Genomic DNA, 23145 nt, shown 5'->3' on the forward strand with positions numbered 1-23145 from the left:
GATGGTTGGTTTGGTGAGACAGGTTTTAAAACATGCGGTGAATGTTAATTTCCCTGGGGTCTCCACCACAGATCAATGTGCTGTAAGCCAACATGAAGACTGGTCAAGCCCAATGACCAATGGACATAATGGAATTCTCCACGGTGCTTTAGCTGGTGTTGACTTGGAGACATTTTGGAAGTGAAGGTGTTTTTTGTAGGTTGGATGAATTAGTGCACAGAAAAAGTGGGTGGATGACAATGGGCAAGAGACTTTATAATGTTAAGATATTCTTGAATTTAGTTGATCGGATGCATAATCACTCCATGTGGGTTGTCTTGCTCTGGTCTAGAACCAAGCTTATAATGGCACATTACATTTTGTTACATCATACACACTGCATTTGCATATCAATCACCCTTATATGGGACACAAAACCCATATGATTTTCAGTCTTTTCATTCAGTCTTATTTTATTGATCCACTGTTTAAATTAAAATGTTGAATTTTGTCTCTTTCTGCCATTTTTCCCTGTATTTGCAGGAAGACATTGTAACGTTGCATTGTTGTGAACAATTCCTTCAAAATCAAACTATTATTGTGTCTCATGTCTACATCTATATAATTTCTTCACCATTTCTCAAACCACTAAGAGACCATATTCATCTATTAAATAAAATATAAAATCATACATTTAAAGGAATTTAAATCTGTAAATATTAAAAAAGAAATTTAAATAATATATATTTTCCTTCATGTAACTTACCTCATGTGCGGTTAAAGTCACAGGATGAGCTCTGTCTGTGTTTGACTGACTGTCCTTATGAATTCCTGTCAGCTTTTAGAGTTGGTGTTGTAAATGGCCGTCTGGCCCTTCAAACTCTACTCATGTCTCCCTGATACTTCCAGTACATCCTTTATTTTCACTGTCACCATATACAAATATGAACAAATTCTATACAGTAGCGCATTCACATTTGTTTTGGACTGTAGTCCAGTACCTTTCTCCAAGATACGTGAGATGAACACTGACATCAATGTATTTTATTATTAGTAACTAAATGTAGCTCTAATTTTACACTGTACCAGCCATTCTGACATTTAAAAAAATGTAAGTCATTGCAAAAAATAGTAACATGCAATGTTTTCAAAAATGCCTCATTAACACATAACATGTCACATAGTAATTATCATTTAAAAGAAACTCAGTTTGAAATGACGTCTTATTAAAAAATTGTCTTGAAACTCCTACACATTCTTTAAACAGCGTTGGTCTCATTAAGGTTGTAAACATTACAGCATTTTGCTTGCTTCTTTAATTGGGTGCATATCATTCAGGTTTTTTCTCTCTCGAAGACTTTGATAAGCAATCATACATGGTAAATTGTCTTTGGGCTCCTTAAAAATCATGAGGGAGAGCTGGGTTGTGGCTCTGTGAACTCACAGAGAAAGGTAGATTACGTAAACACCCTGAGAATCACTTGTCTGTATTTTACTCTTTTTTTATTATTATTATTTATTTGTTTTACTTTTATTATTATTATTATTATCATTAATATTTAGAATTGTCAGTTTGGGCGTGGCCCCGTCAGCCGATAAGGGATGGTGGGCGAATCATGAGCGGAGGCTGAGTTGACGGGCAACTGCCACCTCCGCAGGCATGAGAACAGTTAATGTGGGTTCTGGTCGAGTAGTATGTTATCAATGGAGAACATCACATGGTGTGAGGGTGCGTGGCGAGGGAATGGCTCGTAAAGGGGAGGGAAAGGTAGTGGTGGAAAGTGGTTGGGAAACGGGGGGTGGTTATGGACGATCAAAATTAACTAGTCTCACATGATGGGTTTGAGCTATAACATAAGCAGGTTCCATTGGTAAATGGAAACCCAACAGGTTTTAGCTTTGGTAGACAGAGGACAGAACACCCACCCACCCAAGTCTTTCACATTCATTCACACACACTCACACGCATCATGGTACGATCACATTAGGTTTTGCGCATGTGAAATTATTTTGCTCTTTCAATGTTTTTCGTAAATCACAAATAACAAATAATAATATTCAAAACATGAAAAATTATAATATACTACACTTTTCCAGCAAGAGCCAAGAGGTCAATCCATGACGTTTAGATCCTCTGTTGGTTAAATGTGGTTTCTCAATTTGAATTCGCCGAATTTGAACTTTGGTATGCAGCGCAAGACAAAACTTCTTCACATGAGCGTATGAACGGAAGCAAATGGAGCACGAAGTTTAGTGTGACCGCACTTTCTCTCACACAGCATGGCCCCTCCCCAAGACCGAGCACATGATTTCAGGCACAAACTTGCAATGTGTTATTTGATGAAACTGAGTGTAGTGGGAGGTGAAGAATAAGACAACAGAAGACAGGTGATGGTAAAATGAACATTTATAATGACTGCTGTTGCTGTCGGAAAATAATAACCCTTAAATAAAATAAAAAATAAAAATAAACGACTTAATAGATATAAGCACTAAATTGCTGACTTCACTGGTAATCCACAAGTCAAGAAACACAACTCACTATTTTTTTACAAACACAATGCTACAGTTACATTAAATATTTAATACTTTATAAGTCAGTTAATGGATGATGTTAAAAGAAACCACTAAAATACTAAAAACAAAACAGTAATTCATCTTTCCAGTCATTCCCTTTTGTCTAGTTCTTGATGCCATTTATTAATAGTGAAAAGTAGTTTTAAAATAAATAAGCTCATGAAGGGTTATCAGAAAATAAAGCTGGCAGCATAGAAACATTAGATGTGGAGCTCAAAGCATGGTTCAGACGAATGCAAATGGTTGATCTTTCTTTATCCCAAAGAAACATTTTCTTCTATGATCCCTATGAACAAATGCTGCAATGATCAGAGACACCTATAATCAACACATATCACAATTTACACTTGAGACATCTGATATGTAAAATGAGATTAGCAACTACCATCGGTTCAAGTATGAAACCTATTCTAATTGTCTACCTTAATGGTTAGAAGTGATTATGTATTGGAAGGGCCAGAAATGGTTTGATATGAACAAAATTTGGCATCCTGGCAACTTGATGTATCTCTAATCATGATCAATTATCAAGCACGTTACATAAACAGGAGCAAATAATTTGTTTCTAAATCATCCTCCTCTCTTTATGATCATGCTGCATTTACACCAATTTCGAACATCTAAACTTTTTGGAGACTTTTCTTGACTGGACACTCTAGGAGCTGCTAGTCTGGCTAATAGATGTAGCACAACCAAAATGACACTATAGTTCAGCTTTCTAACGCTGGTTCCTAAAAGCACTCCACAAAACCGATTTTATGCTGCCAGCCCCATTATGTTGAACACGGTTCTGGTTACAGTTCAACAAAACCTGACAAATATTTACAATGAGAGAAAATAATGAAATTGTGGAGAAACAACTTGGATCTTACTGATATGTTTTCCCCGTTTTTTTTATTTCTTATCTCTGAGAATCGTCCCCAATGATGACTTAAAAAAGAGAAATAAATCCAATCATCTCAACTAGAATTGCACAGTCTCAAAAAGGTTTGGAGATGGAATGGAGTTTTTAAGTCCAAACAGTTGATGAACATAGAAGGGGAGGAAGAAGGTCAATAAAGTTCATGAGGGGTGAGAAGTTTCAAAGTTCAGAAGACAGAAGATGGCTGCACAGCTGACGTTACACTCCTCAGCGTGTTTTTATGTTAAAGAAAAAACAAAACCTGCCATTAAAATGGATTTTTCTTTGTTTGTGGTTAATGTTTTCCATCGAAAAATCAAATGGAGAGACTCAGGGGTGAGGAGAGTGACAGTGCCCCCAACATTATGGCACACAATCAGTAATGTCCTGGAGGTTGAAGAGATGACAGAGAATTAGGAAAAGCAGTTTATGAGAGGTAGCCAGCCTTTTTTTTTACCATGTTAATCCAGGTCTCGCTTTTTACGGCTTGATTTTTGGGTAATGTTGAGGCGTCATGACTGACATCATGTTATGGAGAAACATGCTGGCTTCATGGGTGCGTCCGATGGATGTCCAACATACAAGAGAACTCAAAACATTTTGGAATGGTACTGTTTTTGTTTGGCACTCAGGAGAAAGTCAGGGAGGGTGTGAGGGGAAGGTCGGCAGAAGAGTGGGGAGTGGTTGGGAAAAAAGGGAGCAGTGAAATAGTGCAAAAGGGAGAAAAAGGGAGAGTAAACAGGATACATGTGAATGACATTTTTGTTATACTTGGTCTAGGTTAGAGAGTGTCATACAAATAAAAACAGGAAAATAAAAAAGAGAGAACAGAACAGTGATATGACAAATGTATTCTAACATTGCTGGTGCTTTTATGGGTACAAGCTCAAGAGTGACCCCAGGTTTTTGAGTTTTCTTTTCTTTCTTTTTTTTTCCCACTTCTAAAGGTGGGGGGCCAAGGGCGGGGTTTGGGTTGGGTTGTACTGGGGGCATGTGGGGTTTTGGAAGAGCAACAAGCTCGAGCCCAATGCCTACATACAAGCAATAACCTTCTCAGCATCAGCTAAACCATAAGTTTGCATTCATCTTGACTCAACTGCATTTGACAAAGCTGCTGAACCCAGTAAGCTGGGAGGAAAAAAAAACATCAGCGCTGCTTGTGTGGGCACACTGACATGAGTTGCACAGCATGTCATACATACAAAACTGCTAAATGCATGCACAAAAACACAAATATTACTCTTATTCCAACTGAACTATTGTCTCTACGTTCATAAATATGCCTGATATAGTTTCAAAAGCAACCATGACTAAGCACAGTGCAATTTTGATGTTAAGTTGTAGCATGGACCTAAATGAAAAAAAATATGATACCAGACATGCCCTTTTTTGGCACCTATTAATAATAATAAAAAATACTATCAAAACAACATTTCCAAATTCTGTCATTTTTGGTCAGCTTTAATAATCTGGCCAATCCTTGGCTTTAGTGCCTTATTCATTCACTGTATTATGATCAGGAATTCTGTTCATTTAAATAGTTCTGAAGCTATTCCTTTTTTCATGGATACTTGAGGTAAAGGGTTCAAGCAGTGCCACTGTATTTGCTCTCATTTGAAAATAGGGCTGTTTTTACTGGGGTGGCAAGAAATATAAGAGAAATATAAAGTGCTTACCGCAAGAATGGATCAAGCTTAATGTGCATTAATTGCAGAACAAGCTACAGAACAGAAGAGTGTAGCATAGCCTAATGATGTTAGTACTGACACAGTTTACAGCGAAAACAAGCCCTAGAATCATGATAGAAAGAGTGATATGCAAACTTATGTAGAGGTGAGTACATTCATAGCCATGTTTTAATGTTCAGAAGGAGAAGTCATTTTTGCTATAAATTAACCTTCTTTTCCCAACTTAAATGTCAATAACTTTGTACAAAATGAGTGCTGTAATTATGATGCTGAATATGGCAATGACTATGAATGATTTTGGTTTCTGTGGCCTAGCTTTCTTGGAAACAAAAACCAGCTTGATCTTAGCAAAACTAAAAAAAAAAAAAAAAAAAAAGAGTGAAAAATGTAAAAAAGCTAATTTAATAGCTCTAACTGTTGTTGCCATGCAAATATTTGTCCTCAAAATAAGTGCAGATTGCCTAATAGTTTTTTTGTTTTTTTATGGTATTTTGTGTCTTTATTTTTATTTTTTTAATCCACGCTTCACTTGGTTTCATGCAATATAAACGTGCAAAAAAAGATAACATCTATCTTCACAAAATACATTTTAAGAATTATAAAAGTCTGACTTAATTATGCTGATAACTTATAAAACTTTAACCATGCTAAGCTAACTCGGCAGTCTTCTAGCCCCAGGGATGTGTTGATGGCCACATGGCACCCTGCTTTTTTGTTTGGCCAACAAGATGAATCCCTCCTTATTCTTTTTCATAAGCACTAGGTATTAAGAGGGGCAGAAAACTCTCAACCCCACACACTCTCACAGCGAAATCTTTAGGATTCATATGACTTTTCTAAATGTAGCTAATTTGTATGATATCGTCTAACTGCACTCGTATGAATTCGTACAACTTTCACTACAGCCAATGACATCGCTGGACATCGTTTCCATCTAATAAGCGACAATTACTTGCTTCGCCTATCATGTTTTCACACTCTATTGATCGGTTAGGTTTAGAAAAGGAGGTTTGGGTAAGGGCATAATATTAATAAACACGTCCTTAACGCTTTGTGCATGAAACTCGTGCTTACTTCTGCATTAGACATCCGGGCATTTGCTCATGATGAAATCGTACAAATTTATACGAACGAACTTGTACAAAATCATATGAAATAGCCAACTTGTAAAATATGTACGATTTTCATGAGACTGGGTTGCTAAACCTTATACTGTAGTGCTAATGTCTAATTTTTTGCTTTGCTAGTCACGTTTATCCCCCGTTAGTTATATCTTAACTGTGGCTTTTTTTGGCACTTTTCACATTTTTTTTTTTAATTACAAAAGTATGTCTGCTCTTAACTAATGGAGTTTAAATCACATTTAAATCTGAAGAGATCTATTTTGGCACAGGTTTATTTAATCCATCGATATAGCAATTATTATTTCAATATCAATGTAGTATTTAGTTACACCTCTTAGAACTACCACATCCCGTTAAATGACTGACCAGATATGTTTTATCTTAAATTTTAGTACATCACTTATTCAATAGCAGCATCTTCACAACTTAAAAAATAGTATATGCAAATCTACTCAACATCTAGGTAAATCCAAAGCTCCTACACAGACAGAATAAAAGGACAAGACATGACGACATGCTACTATGTATATTGCTTTCAGTACTCATCACATTTGATCTATTTTCCCAGTTACTAACGAAAGAAAAAACAGAGACACAACACCCCCCCCCATATGTACTTCTAGTACTGAATACAAAAACTAAAAAACAGAAAGCTGCTCCTTGACACTACATTGGCACCTTAATTATATTTCACATTGAATTGTCACAGTAATATCTTGCTTTTTTTGTATTAATCAAATTAAACTATGATGTGATCTTGTTTAACAAAATTGTGTCTGTGTGTGTTTATCTATGTGTGTCTTTGTATGTCGGGGATCTATTGAGACTAAAACATGACTGATTCCACTGTTCAAGTGTCTCCTAAAAGTACTGCATCATCATAGGTAAAACCGAATGCACAGATGCACTCTAAAATGCGGAGGCACTCGATTGCCATCACTTCCTCGGCTTGATCTCTGTAGCTCTCCCTTAAAAAAATCCTAAAATAACTATGATGTCCCTATGTTTGGAAAAAAAAAAATATCTCATTGCACATCATAAATGGGCAACTAGCTAACTGAGAACCTGGAGTCATTGATGTTTCACAAGACAAACTTCTCCATCTCTATTCAGCTTGTTAGTCCTCCTAACCTAGGGCACAACTGTTTTAAGTTCAGATATCATCACAAACTCGAGACTGAAAGCTTGCTGCACACATACCCACACTCACCATACAAACATATCGATGGCTCAGAACAAAATCCCTTTTTAAAAAGTGGCTTTAACATGACAGAAAAAGGTTGTGCTCGATTGCGATCTAGTGCAAGATACTATGTTCTAATCTGTAGACATATCTTCCCTTTTTGTTCCCTTCCATCATTGTTTTGTGAAAGGACAAGCAAACATGCACTGTTACACCAGACATCGCCACCCATGGAGAGATGTGAGAGAAGGGGGTCTCTGGGTTGATGTGTCAGAATGGGGGTGCACGAAGGTAAAAGGGGTTGAGAAGAGGTGAGGGGAGGTAATGGTTTTTAGATGAGAATAAAGAAGCCTCCTTACCAATTGGTTCAGATTTACTCTCCCCTGGTGCTCCAATAGCAAAGGAGAGGAAAGAATCATAATTTTAGTGAGGGGAGAGAGAGCACAGTGCTGTCTAATTCTGTAGCCGTCCAATCTGTTTGGGAATGCTCTCCATTTGAATGTACTGTATGCAAGCCTGGTCTTTTAGAAAATTGCAGAACTTCCTGATATGTATTGGTAGTAGCTTTTAAATAGATTTCATCCAGTATTAAATATGCCTGTTTCCTTTCTAGTTGTGTCACTCTTTTGGAGGACACAAAGTTCATCTAGACGAAAATAAATACACCATCCACTGCCTCTTCAAAATACATATACACCCTCTTGATTGGGAGTCGATTATTGGGTCTTGGAAAACTGGAAAATTAAGGTTAGATCCAGCAACATGATATGCAATAATCTCTAAGCATCTGACCTCAACCTAAAAATTCCAACATTGATCCTCTGCTTCCTAACGGTGAACAATACATTGACTCCATGGAGGTTGGTATAAACATGAGAGTACATTACATCATTGTGGTGCATCAATACGATAACGATAAAGAACCCTGACTTTTCTTGGCCTTCCATCATGGCCTCCACACTTCACAGTGCATTAAGACAAAATTCAGTGTACTCAGATAAAAAAAAATAAAAAAGGAAAAACAAACTAGGACCTTATCAGCAGCACATACGTCACACTTAGGTAGTTCTAATCTGCACAGGAAGTTGTTTACATGAAGAGCCCATTCATTTTAGAAGAGTACAGGTGATCCTGATATATGTAATCATAACGCACCAAAAACAATTCTTAGACTCAGTAGTGGCTTGGGGACTATATAAAAAATGTGGCTACTATTGGCCATAATAGGGCCAGCAATCTGTTTCAACAACGACACAATTTTTATGGCAGACCATGTAACTAACCAGCCGGTGTCGATCAGAGCGTAACTTTGTTCGTGGCCATAATTGTTCAGTAGTATGTTCGTTTTCAAATTTGATCAGGAATATCTATGCAAATCTCCCAGTGACGTCAATAGAAGATTTGTGCAGACATTCGACTGCAGTGGCTCTAAGTGCACAATATCTTTAGCACTGCAGAGATCTGGACAGTAGGGCAGCGTAAACTACAGACTGACTTTTTGGACATTATAGAAAGGGATGAACTTTAATATAGAGATGTATTCTTGTCATGGGTACACTCCCTTGGACTTGTGCAAAGACCTACATTCTCATTCAGTAGATTTGCTAATAAATTGTCTAGTCCCATTGTGATTTCAAGTCTGCTCATGATCAAATTCAGCATTTGATCTGGTAATAGTTTGCTGAGGGTGTGTGTTTGAGTGTGTTAGAGTTTTTTTGTTGTTTAAACTGTATTAATATCACTGTACAGTACACTTGCCCCTAGACTCTGTTGGTGCCAACAGTGCAGTTATCACTGGACGTTAAATAAGACATATATTCCAAGGACACATGATTCAATCTACTTAAATAAAAACGAAATCCAAAATATTGTCTTTACATTCATGTCAACCTGAATTCACAGATTAAGAAAAACAAAAAATACATCAGTCCTTATGGGTGAAATCATATTAATAAATAACGTTGATGGTGATGATAATTCGTAATATAATAATAATAATAATAATAATAATAATAATAATAATAATAGAAGTAGTAATAATAATGATAATAATATTTGTATAAACACCAGACTTCAATTTCCATAGAGAAATTGTCTCTGGTACTAAATATTCTGACCATAGCAGGTGCATTTTTTGTCCTGGCCTATGTCCACAATATGATCTACAAGCTTCCCTTATGCTAATAACATCTGTAGTAGCATGGCGTGGCATACACCTGGTCAAACTGGGGCCCCAGATCAATGTCTAGTGGCACTGAGAGACCCTGGAGCAGCCTCACATCCCCTGCCCTATCCTGCCCAGAGCAGGGCAGGGTCGGGCTGGCTGGGATGGTGAGGGCCTGGGGGGCTGGGTTATGGGGTGTCACAAACTGGGGGGATTATTTTCAGTCTCAGACCCCCTATAGAGGGGGCATCGGCAAAAGGTTGGGAATTAAACTAAGGACTAAAAAGTAAAGAACAAAAATATCTCAGCTAGGAGGGGATAGGGGTGGGGAAAGGGCTGATTCCAGCGGGGTTGGATGTCCAATTGCTCCACCCCATTCTCCCCCATCCCACCACCTTGCCCACCTGCTGGGAACCACAGCGCAGCAGCATGCCAGGTTGAATTGCCATTCACTGCTGTCCAGAAAAATGCACAAAAAAACAACAAAAATCAACCAATAAAAATGTTAAAAGATTAAAACTTAAGAAATAAACCCATATTTACATTTTACACATTTTCGCGATTTTAAATTTTCCACTTTGAGAGGATATTTTTCCATCTTTTTTTTTTAATACTGAGATTTCCACAAAATATGTGGTTGATTTTCTTCATTATTCATGCCCTCCATCTCTTTCTCTGTATCTTCCCCATCCCCCACTCCTTCTCTCCTTTTACATACTCCCTGTTTTTAGCCCACCTTCTGCGGATTGGTGGCCCTCACACCCTGCTCATATGTGATTCGCTGGCTGATAAGATATTGGGCTGCCTGTGTAGCGGCTGGCGATCCGGTAATGGTAACTTTACGGTTTCTGGTGCCAGGAACAAACTCTCCCTTTTTGGAGATCTGAATGCGGGCTCCTGTCAGTTCTTGGTACTCCACAAGCGTCTTGCCTCCTTTCCCCAAAATGGCACCAACCAAGTTCTCTGGCACAGCAATCTCCACCACATCTTTGGCCCCCTCCGTTAGCTTCTCAGTGGCCAGTAGAGAGCTTGCCACCAGCGGGGAAGCAGCACTCAAGTAGCCATTGGTGGCTCCGGTGGCGGCAGCTAGTGAGCCTAGCGTGAAGCCTCCTAGACTGGTTGCTGGGTGGCCGGCGCTGGTGGATGCATCATTAGCGTAGGAGGCTAGCAGATTGGCGGCTGCAGCTGCAGCAGGGTTAGCACTAGCAGCCACAGCAGCGAGGACTCCTGAGGCAGCGGCAGGGTTGAGCCCTAGACCCAAGGAGTTGGTATTGTATCCGTAGCTGGCTAACGTGTTCAGCGCCGACGTAATAGCCAGTAGGTCATTCCCTGAGAAGCTGGACATTGTTGTGGGGAAAGCACCCACTCCAGCCAGGCTGGCCTGCCCCAGGAGACTGGAAGCTGTGGCTGCCGCTGCAGCGGCAGCTGCTGGCATCACCTCCGCCGAGTTGGCGTACGGGGAACCTGTGGGGTTGGAGTTGGCCACGGGGCCAGAGATGTTGGAGTAACTGATGTTGAGACAGCTGCTGCTCTGTGGATCCTCCTGGATCTTCTGCACGATGATCTCCACAGCTTTGCGGTTCTGCTCAGGCTCTCCACTGATGGTGACTACGCGTTCCTGCAGATTGATGCCTTCTGGTTTCTGTGAGAGCTGGACCCAGGCTCCAGACTGCTCCATGACGGCCTTCACTGTGGCACCTCCCTTGCCGATGATCAGCCCTGCTGTGCTGTTGGGCACTATCAGCTTGGCCTGAAAAGGACATAAGCAAAGAGCCAAAGGTCATGGTTCTGTGAATGAGTCACTCTCTGTGCTAAAAAAAAAAAAATTATTTGCTGGTTTTATCTGTTTTAAGATGGTTTAACTGATCTGCCAGCCTGGCTAAGCTGGTCTTCAGCTACTTAAGCTGGTCCCCTAGCCTGGCCAAGATCAACTGGTTGGCCAGCTGGTCTTCCAGGCTGAACATCTGAAAAGAGCCCAAAACCCTTCTAAAACCAAAAAAACAAACCAGCATGTTGCAAACTAGACTGTTAAAAAGTATGCCATTACTCATGCTACTTTAGCTTGAGTCATGTTGTTAGTCTTGTGATTTGCAAGTAGAATGTGTGATTTCATCTCGTTAATGTTAGCACAACTATTGTCTTTGAACAAAAACAACTATTTCTGTGGCAACTAAACCCATATGTTTTCAAAACCAAAGCCTGGCTTTTACAATTTAAGGTAATTACTTAATTTCATGTTGCTGTTTCATCAGTTGTTTGTGTTGCTGTATAACTAAAGCATAACTCCAATTTAAATTTCATCTGACAGAGTTTAATCTAGTAATTTAATGTGATGGCAACATGGTGTTCTCAGAGAGTAACTTTTAGACAATGTCTATGAAAAATAATTTCCTCTTTGATAGAAGGAAAAAAGTGTAAACAGTGGTTACCATGGATTTTTCCCTTAATTAGAAAGGCTTGCTTCTCTGATCAAGCGCAGTGACACACGCTGATACATTGTTCTAAAGCTTCACACAAAACACAGAACATACTGATCTTATTAAAATGCTGCTAAAGACACTGTTAGAGATATTAAATGTATTCATTAAACTTCACCAGTGATTTATTTTCTGAACTGTATTTGATTTTGTTTGTAGGTAGCTAGCAAATTAAATGTCCAACTTTTTTTCAACATTAAGATTTTAGGTTAAAATTTACATTAATGTATAAGAGAAAGTCGATATTTTAGGTGCTGCTCAACATTTAATTTAAGGTTATCATCTTTTTTTAATCAAAATCTTTTCCCAGTTAACTTAAATAGTACTGCAGTCCTGCAATTCATTTTTAAAAGTATAAATATTCCACATAGCTTCTCACAAATTACAAAACTGGAAACACAAATCTAGAATTTTCTAACTATGTTTTTTTTTACATGTTTTTTTACTGTTAGAATTTGACACATTAGACTGACTGCAAAAATATATGTGGATCATATAGCTTAAGTGCCGCCAAATGCAACATCACATTGAAATACAACAAATCTGACACATTTTAAAGCATTAAACAAACAAAAATATTAAATTTACTCAAGACATGAAAAAATAGAAATGCCTAAGATTAGTGAAACAAAAATGAACAAAACTAAAAAGTAGATAAAAGTAATTATAAGACTGAATTTGGACAACAATACATAAATATTACTTCCATCATAATTATAAAAAGGCCATAACATGTTGTTACAATATGGCACATACTGCAGCACTGATGAGCCCAAAAAATATTAGATATTAGAAGATACATATAAAGATGCAAGTACGTTTGTTCTTGTACTTTCTGAGCTGTGAATCAGCAGGTAAAAAGAGGCTCCTCCTGAAAAGCATCGACTCCCAAGGGTCAGTGTTTCCATGGAAACTCAACTCCAGCATTCAAGGGGGACTGAAAGGGAGTCGGAATGATGCATAGCAACCAACCAACCACCCCCCACTGTATACGCTCTCAACCATTCACTTAAAACCACCACCTAGTTATTCCATAATACTGCACAAACCTATCCAGTACTGTGCTACAATACTCTATAACACACCTAAACACCATACACTAATGAAGGACACTTTTGCCATTGAATTGGGAAAAGATAAAAAAAATAAACAATAAGATAAATTTCCACCACGTTACTTGAAATGTTCATTCATTAACTGATCTGACAAAAACTAGTGCTTGATGTTTTTGATCAATGCCGGATATATCTACGCTTAGTAGCAGTGTGAGAAAACTAAATATGCATTGTGCTGTTTGATTTTGACAGTTAATTACCCCGTATAATGGAAACCTCCAGCCCTCCCCATTGACAATGCTGGATTCTGAATATTTGCACTGTCAAAATGACAGATAGAGAGATGAAAATCGTAAAAGGGGAGACAAGAGAATTGTGTAGATGTGAGTGAAGATAGATGTGTGTGTCTGTGGGGGCGTGTGTTTGTATGTGTGTGTATATGAACAAAGCAAAGGAGAGAGTAGAGGAAGAAGAGAGGGTGAGGAGGGGGTGGTGTTCGGCTTAGTCTTACGTTTGTTTCTTTTATGAGTCGTTCCATTCTTTTCACTCGCTCCCCCAAGGTCTGCTGTAGCTTGCTGCCCATAGACATATCTTTACAGAGGCTGTTTGGCCTTGCCACTGTAGCACTAACTCTCATTCAGCTTAAATGAATTAGCATAGAAATGAAAAATTGGTGACAGGAAATTTCATGGACTCCAACATTTGCTTTTTACTTAGGTAGAATACACAGAAGAACACTTGTATTGCTGAACGTTTTGAGCAAAATAATCTTCACAGTTGTCTTTTAATGCAACAGAAATCAGATTGTTTTTGTATTCAGCACCAGAGAACATTTACTGTGATTAATCATTACTGCACTAATGCAAATGCAGCAAATCGGTCCTGTTCCAGTTCCAATCTTAACTCTAAGTGATTATATATTACAGCAATTAAGGAAAATAATATTGAATAAATTAATTAGATTTTAGGGAAACTATTAGTATCTTTAAAGGTTATGTGTGTATTTTTTTCTCTGTTATGTTAAAGGATTAGTTCACCCAAAAAATGAAAATACTCATAATTTACTCACCCTCATGCCATCCCAGATGTGTATGACTTTCTTTCTTCTTCAGAACACAAATTAAGATTTTTAAAAGAATGTTTCAGCTCTGTAGGTCCATAAAATGCAAATAAATGGGTGCAAAATTTTTGAAGCTTCAAAAAGCACTTATAGCATCATAAAAGTAAACCATAAGGCTCCAGGGGGTTAATTCATGTCTTCTGAAACTAAACGCTAGGTGTAAGAAATAGATCAATATTTAAAAAATTCAGCACATTGGCAACTTAACATGAAAACTGACATGTGAAATACCAAAAAAAAAATAAAAAAAATAGAAAAAGAAAAAAAAAACAAAAAAAAAACAGAAGTGCAGTGTTCTTTACAACAGATGAGCATAGTAATCATACATAGATGCCTGATTCAGCTGGTTTGGATACTTCAACTGCAGCATCATCTTGGAACGGTCAACAAGGAGAGCTGTTTGAACCGGTTTGAATGCAAGTGAGTGGAGGAGATGCCTCAGACCGAGCTCCTTGCTCAAAATGCTGCATAAAATGCTTTTGTGTTGAAACAGAATTTCAGTCCAAAGAAACAGCTGCTAATAAGGGATCTATGTATGAGTCTCTATGCAGAGGAGGCTTTCGCGCTTAGGTCACACCAGAGCCAGTTTGAACTCCAGCCTCCTCAACGAGCTGGCCAGAAGTGAACATTTTTAGTTAAAAAAAGTTTTAAATATTGATCTATTTCTTACAAACACCTAGGATTTACTTCAGAAGACATTAATTAGACCACTGGAATCGTATGGATTATTTTTATGATGGTTATATGTACTTTTTGGAACTTCAAAACATTGGCACCCATTCACTTGCATTTTATAGACCTACAGAGCTGAAATATTCTTCTAAAAATCTACATTTGTGTTCTGCTGAAGAAAGAAAGTCAAACAAATCTGGGATGGCATGAGTGTGAGTAAATTATGAGAGAGTTTTCATTTTTGGATGAACTATTCCTTTAATACTTCCTCATTTCCCAACTTAGTATGCAAAGACAACTATAAGTAAGCCATTTGTAGGTTGATTCAGCAAAAGTGTAAATGCTGTGTGCTTGGGTAGAAATCTGTTTGATCAACCAGTGACAGACAGGAAATTGAAATCTGTCATTACTTTTGCAATAGAACGCAACAGTGCCCGTCCACGATTTCACTAAATCCGTGACAATAATTGAGCCTGCTCATAATCTAAAAAAAGTTCAATTTGGCTGATATATCGATGTACTGTATCACACATTTTTTTACATTGGTTTTACATTTACACAAAATAAGTACACAATGGCATCGGTGATTCTTTTTGGAAAAGAACAACTGTTATGTCTAAACAAAAAATATCTATTAGCATAATCTTTAAGTGGCATTTGCTTCAGGGGCCTGGGTTGTTCAGCGAGTAAAGACGCTGACTACCACCCCTGGAGTCGCGAGTTCGAATCCAGGGCATGCTGAGTGACTCCAGCCAGGTCTCCTAAGCAACCAAATTGGCCTGCATTTGATTCTACTTTTAGCAGATCAGATCCTTTTTCTTCTCTGCCTCTTTCCTTTCTTTATGATGCTATCATTTTTGATGATCGCATTTGGCAGGAGAAGTGCTGATAGAATCGAGACACTTGGGTAAGAATCCAGCCATGTCGATATATATCCAGGTTAATTTCAGTGAATGCATCCAAGTGCTGAGCTAGAGGAGGTGGATTCCCCCTCCCTCTATCTATAAAAGAGTGAAAGAAAGAGGGAGGCTGAGACAGAGAATGTAAGAGTGCAAAAGAGATAGAGAGATGCCTGCTGCTGTGCCACAAGTCATCTGGGACTAGAAGCCTTTGATAAGTTGTCAGGAGGATGCGGCAGGGGGTTGTGGGTAATGGGGAATGAAAGCTTGGTCAGCCATGAAGGACATATGTACATACTCCCTATGTAGACTGTATTACTTAGTTCTAGTACTGCAACAACAACAAAAAATTATAATAATAATGAGACCAGCATCAGAGGCTAGAACAAATTAATCAAAAGATACAGTCTCTCTCTCTCTCTGCGTGGGTTTTGCTGAAACAGCAGATGAGGCCCCCTGAGTCTTTGTAGCAGCAGATCCGGCTGCACTCTGATGTAAGATGCATTCCGCCACTGAGAATACAGTTCAGACTTCCTCTGAACTCTTTCTACGGATGTATATGCACTGAAAGAGGCCAAATGTAGGATACCCAGTCCTTGACAATACCAAGAATCTATACCGTAGGGGTGGAAATCAGCAGGGTCCTCCTGGCTATACGATATGTGACCTGCTCCATTGCAATGACCCAAAATCACATTTTGAGTTTTCTGCATTAAAGTAAAAAGGAAAGTCTCAGCTTTCTAATGATATGATTTATACTATCCCCAACCGTTGTCGAGATATAATCTTTTGAATGTTGACCCGTAAATCTTGTTTCTAAAGATTCAATTCGCGCATCCACTGGTTGATCGTGACACCTCCGGCCCTGAAGCAGTTCAATTCACTGAAATGAGTTGTATCCACTCCGCATCTGTATTTAATTGTTTTTTAGCAATTTGCTTTTCTCTATAGTTGATTTAACCAAGCTAACAAACTATGGACATTGGATAACTTTCCTGAGGTAAATGTACATAGAGTTAAGTGAAGGTTGTTGATATCATTGATCACTGATGTCCCACGGATAAAACACTGATACGCTGATTAGATGAGAGATGATAATTTCAGCCAATGGCATTGTGTATTTCAACATCCCGTCTGATGTTCATTCATGTGTTTTTGTGCTCTAATTTTGTACTAAAGTGTAGGGCTAATCGGAGGAGAAATGCTTTATGCAGCGCTCCCGTCTGAATTGACAGCAGCGTGATTTGACACACCACATTAAAGAGCAAAAAACCCAATATTAATAGTTTGAATTTCATGATAAAATTTACATTGTTTGACAACTGAGACTTTGTTTTATCAAAAACAACAAAAAACCCAAAACAGTCAAAAGGCGCTAAGGATGCCGAAGGTCTCAAACAATGGCCCCTGGCCAATCCCACCCAGCAACTGTTAGGCCCCTCCCCACCTCTGTCCCCAGAACAGTGCCTGACTCTAGAGCTGTAGCTGTTTGCACTTTGAAGTCTTAAGCGCTTGCCTTTGGGTTAATCGCCTGTCTTCTGATCCTCGGCTTAGCCGTCCATCTCTGCACAGCATCTGCCTCTGTCTGTGTGCGCTGTTTGCTGGCATTGACAAATAAAAAATGACTCCACAGGAGTTAAAAATAGCATCCTCTCCTCATCCTCCTTACCTCAGTCTTATGACAGTCATGAGGGGCTGTTGATTGCTAGTGAGGGTCTTGCACGAGTGGTCGCACTCTCAATTCTCACTTTGTAATTCTTTCTGTCAGTCACAGGATGCAAACTCACAATACGGCTTGCTGCTGACTTGAATTGTCATTTTTTATTTCGGGCTCAGGAGCGGGACATGCTGGTCGAGGGATTACTCGTCTGAACTCCTCAATGAGAGTGTAAATCTCACACTCTCATTTAACCTCTGTTTAATCTCACATCAAACTCAGTTTGCGTCCACAGACATGATAATGCAGAAAATAAGAAATTTAGAGCCATAGCTAACAAGTTTAAAAAAGGAACCCTATTTGAAAAATATAACATTTGGCCATCTAACAACTAGGATGAATATTTCAACAACATGTCCAGGTCACATTTCAACCCTTATCTTAATAGTTCTAAAAATAGGCTTTGTTTTTTTTTTTTTTACAAAAATATATACACTGGTGACCAAAAGTTTGGAAAAATGTAAAGATTTTGCTCTTATGGAAAGATATTGGTACTTTTATTCACCAAAGTGGGATTCAACTGATCACAATGTATTGTCAGGACATTAATAACGTGAAAAATTACTATTACAATTTGAAAAATAATTTCAGAACTTCAGAGTTCTCATCAAAAAATCCTTGACGTGCAGCAATGACAGCTTTGCAGATCCTTGGAATTCTAGCTATCAGTTACTCAGGTGACATTTCACCCCACGCTTCCTGTAGCACTTGCCATAGATGTGGCTCTCTTGTCGGGCACTTCTCATGCACCTTACAGTCTAGCTGATCCCACAAAAGCTCAATGGGGTTAAGATCCATAACACTCTTTTCCAATTACCTGTTGTCTAATGTCTGTGTTTCTTTGCTCACACTAACCTTTTCTTTTTGTTTTTCTGTTTCAAAAGTGGCTTTTTCTTTGCAATTCTTCCCAGAAGGCCTGCACCCCTGAGTCTTCTCTTTACTGTTGTACATGAAACTGGAGTTGAGCGGGTAGAATTCAATGAAGCTGTCAGCTGAGGACATGCGATCCATCTATTTCTCAAACTAGAGTCTCTTATGTACTTATCCTCTTGTTTAGTTGTACATCTGGCCTTCCACATCTCTTTCTGTCCTTGTTAGAGCCAGTTGTCCTTTGTCTTTGAAGACTGTAGTGTACACCATTGTATGAAATCTTCAGTTTTTTTGGCAATTTCAAGCATTGTATAGCCTTCATTCCTCAAAACAATAATTGACTGACGAGTTTCTAGAGAAAGCAGTTTCTTTTTTGTCATTTTTGACCTAAAATTGACCTTAAGACATGCCAGTCTATTGCATACTGTGGCAACTCTAAAACAAACAAAAAGACAATGTTAAGCTTCATTTAACAAATAGCTTTCAAATGTTTTTGATATAATGGCAAGGGATTTTCTAGTAACAAATTAGTAATTTAGCATGATTACTCAAGGATAAGGTGTTGGAGTGATGGCTGCTGGAAATGGGGCCTGTCTAGATTTTATCAAAAATTACTTTTTTCAAATAGTGATGGTGCTGTTTTTTACATCAGTAATGTCCTGACTATACTTTGTGATCAGTTGAATGCCACTTTGGTGAATTAAAGTACCAATTTCCTTCCAAAACAGCAAAATCTGTACATTATTCTAAACTTTTGGCCACCAATGTATATTTATTTATAATTTCTTCCTATTGATTTTGGAGTGAAATATGACCCGAACATGTTTTTTTCATTAGATTAATCTACTAAGGTAACATTTGCATTTATAACATCAATATAGATCAATAAACCAGATCCTAACTAAAGATGAATTTCCCCAACAAATCAGCTCTCTAGACTGTATTTAAAAACCCTACGCATAATCACAAGTGGTGGTGACGCACCCAAAAATAGTCTGTCCTGTAATGAGCTCAATGTGTTTTTAAAATAGGACCCTCCATCTCCCCAAGTACCACACCACCTTACAATAGTGACTGCTTTCTGACAATACGTGTTCAAGTTTATGAATCTCATAGCCATTTTAATTTGCACTCATCTCCCCAATGTGGCATTATGTGATGGAATCTGGTGAAACAGTTCAATAGCTGGAATAATTTTCCCCCTAAAAATTTGATTCATATTTTTTCAAACCTATATGACCTTCTTTCTTGGAACACAAAAGAAGATATTAGGCAGTATGTTCAGTCTCAGACACCATTCACATTCTTTGTATGGAGAAAACAAAAAAGATCCAATGAAAGTGAATGACGACTGAGGCTCTCCTTTTGTGTTCCATGCAGAAACAAAGTCATATGGATTTGGAACAACATGATGGTGAGAAAATGATTTTTGAGTGAACTGTCCATATAAATCAAGCTCATACAGGCTACTCAGTGATATGATTGAAGATCTAAAGCCATCTTTATCAAAATAACCAAATAAATAATCTCCCATCAGAAAATATTCATCTCTGACTATGATCTTAACAATTCTAGCCTTGAAGTGCATCACAGATCAATCTATAACCCAACAGCAAAAAAAAGTATGCGCCTTACAAATGTATATTTTATAAAGATCTGATTTATTATTGATTTTTATGCCATTTCAGACAGCTCAAGTCCTGCATCCATCAAAGAATGTTACAACTCATTTCCCCAGGTGTCTGGCTTAGGATTAGGGATATGCGAGCTTTGGATAGAGACCTCATCTCACATAGACAATATGAGATCACACAGTCCAACATCAACAGGACAACTTGCTTTTAAGGTTGTCCCTTACACTGACTGTAAGACTTGATATAGACATGTCAACTCTTCTCAAATACCCTACATGATCCCTGATAATAATGCTCAACATTCTGGCTTATTAATATCCCTCTGAATCATCTATTGCACATGACATCTGATGGCTTTATGTTTCATATTGAGTAAAAACAATATTAATTCTTCATGTAAACAGTATAGGAAAGACCTAGAACTTAGCTGTTAGGAATTCTAGCCTACTACTATTATACTATTGTATGAAAAAAAGATGCAATGAAAGTGAATGATGACTGAGGGCGGCTAGCATTCTACCTAACATCACCCTTTGTGTTCCACAGAAGGTTAAAAGTCATAGGGCTTTGGAACAACAAAAGGGTGAGTAATGTTGACAGAATCTCTGGGTGAACTATCCCTTTAAGACTTACTGGAGTTATTCACTCTCTTTCACTGTATGCAGGTATTCACTCTCTTTCACTGTAAACAACCATTATATTAACCAAATACTAATGACAAACAACCAAAACTGCATCTGTCCTTTCTTTCTCCCAAAAGAGATTCGAGCCTGGCATTAGAGGATGTAGTTCCTTGTCCGACAAACAATGTTGTGTAAGGCTCTCCTTCTCCACTGGCTCTTCTGGAAATTTGATCGATACCCTGTAGAGAGACAGTGACCTTTTTCCTGGTCGGCTGATGGATTTGAAGGTTAAACAATTCACAAAATATTTTAGTCAGTCACCATCCTTCTAGAGACCAGTGAGAGGAGGTGAGAGTAGAGAAAGTGCAGTTGGGCTATTGGGTGAGAGGATTTTTTTTCAATTTCAGACGTTATAGCAATTTTCCTGATGTCGCTTTTAATTTAGGAGACAAGCAGGCAACACGACAGTGTTACGCTTGGCTGTCTTTGTGTGTGTGTGTGTGTGTGTGTGTGTGTGTGTGTGTGTGTGCGTGTGTGTGTGAGTTGTGCTCCAATGAGAACTTTTATTAGATTCACGATGCAGGATAATTAAATAGGCTGGATTTGGTGGTGTCGTAGAGGGATGGGATGGTTTGAAACAGCACAGCCATTAAGGCAATCCCACTCATCAGTGTAACAGACGTAAAGCTGTGGGTTATTATGGGAAAGGCCATTGATGCATGGAGAAAAGCATTATTATTATTTTTTATGTTGAAGAATAGAGTTAATGGGAAAACTGTTCCACTTTTCAAAGTCATAAGCAAAGCAGGGGGAGCCATTAATGGTCTTTCAAAGATTAATCAAAATGTTAATAAACATGAAATACCGAAACAGCCATATTCAGTGTTGGGTTTCTCAGAAGTGAACAGGCTTGCAACAATGCTCGTCCTGGTTTCGGAAATGTTTTTCCCATTAATTTTTCCCATAGCGATTTCATAAAAGTCTTCATAAAAGCATTCTAAGCTATAAACCAAACCAACCAGCTCCGAGGTAAATCACAAAATTACAAGCCTTGATTTTGAAACAAAATTTTTTTAGAAAATTGGACAAAAAGACTAAGGTACAAGACTGTGTACTTAACGCTTTAACTGAGGGAATGAACTACATTCCCATGAAGCACTGCAAATGATGCATTTAACAATGGAAATTGAATTTAAAAAAAAAAGTTGTTGATTTTAAGTAGAGAAATATTTAGTATATTAATAGTATTTTGGTGTTTTAAATGTATTGCAAAATATACAGATTTATACAAATATATAAGTATATTGAGAGTGTAGGGAGACCAACTCTATTGCATCATTTACAGCGTGTCATGGGAGTGGGCGGTCGCTGCAGAGGTGAATGTTCGATTGGTGAATATTTCTCTTCAGAATTTACAGTAAGTGTATTTCTTCACTAAGAATTCCGCTATTTAAAAGAAAATTCAATACAAGATACATTCATTTGACAGCATTTGTGGCATAATGTTGAATAACCACAAAAATTTATTTAGACTCTTCCCTCCTTTAAAAAAGAACAAATCTGGCTTACAGTGAAGCACTTACAATGGAAGGGAATGGAATGAAAGGGGCCAACCCGTAAACGTTAAAATAATAACTGTTTCAAAAGTATAGCCACAATGCGTGTTAATATGATTTTAGTGTGATAAAATCACTTACTAACCTTTTCTGTGTAGTTATATCCTATTTTACAACTTCGTTACCATGAAGACGTAATGCCTTAAACCCTAAAACCTGTAAAAACTATGATTTCAGAACTTCAGAGTTCTCATCAAAAAATAATTGTGTATTATTTGAACTTTACAGGTCAAATAATACACAAGTTTTAACAGAAATTAATGTAAGTGCTTTTTAAAATTATAAGCTTCACATTTCTTCCTTTAAGCCCTCCAAAAATTTGCCTCATTCACTTCTATAATAAATGCCTAACTGTAACCTCGATTTTTGCTTAAAGAAAAGGAGGGACAAGTCTAGTGATGTCAAAAGTTCCGGAACTTCGGTACCAAGTTGGTACTAAAATAAAAAAGCTGTCACAATACCAGAGTTTCTGCAGTACCGCTAATATGGAGCCCCAATTTAATCTGATACCCGCATGTTGCCTGACTGACACATGTCTGCTTCCAAATGCTCTCACACAAATTTGACATATTTGGGGAAAAAATTAATGCACAATTAGTCAAATTAAAATCGTGAAGTGTCCTAGTGTGACTACTAATATGCAAAAGACTGCAATCTTAGTCTGCATGAGCTGCTTGCTTTAAAGTGAATGTGTGAAGCTGACCACGTATTGCACTGTGTGTAATTCGAGATGATAGAGCAGAGTACTTATCCACTGTGCAGCGTGCAGTGCATGCAAACTATATATTTATATAAGTAAATCACAGTATTTGCTCTTTAATGATCACATTGGGCCATGTAGCAAAC

At 38.0% G+C, this 23145-nt stretch overlaps 1 protein-coding gene across 2 annotated transcripts in view; it reads right to left on the bottom strand.

The window, feature by feature from the left end:
* Window positions 1-1008: 1008 nt before the first annotated feature.
* LOC127429478 (RNA-binding protein Nova-1-like) overlaps window positions 1009-23145 on the bottom strand; it is a 69174-nt gene continuing 47037 nt past the window's right edge. For both annotated transcript variants that reach the window (XM_051678487.1, XM_051678488.1), the window contains one exon: window positions 1009-11366. In XM_051678487.1, the coding sequence (XP_051534447.1) occupies window positions 10344-11366 (1023 nt within the window). In that variant the 3' untranslated portion in view covers window positions 1009-10343. The remainder of the gene's footprint in view (window positions 11367-23145) is intronic.

This window comes from Myxocyprinus asiaticus, chromosome 39, assembly GCF_019703515.2.
Source record: "Myxocyprinus asiaticus isolate MX2 ecotype Aquarium Trade chromosome 39, UBuf_Myxa_2, whole genome shotgun sequence".
Classification (NCBI taxonomy): Eukaryota; Metazoa; Chordata; class Actinopteri; order Cypriniformes; family Catostomidae; genus Myxocyprinus; species Myxocyprinus asiaticus.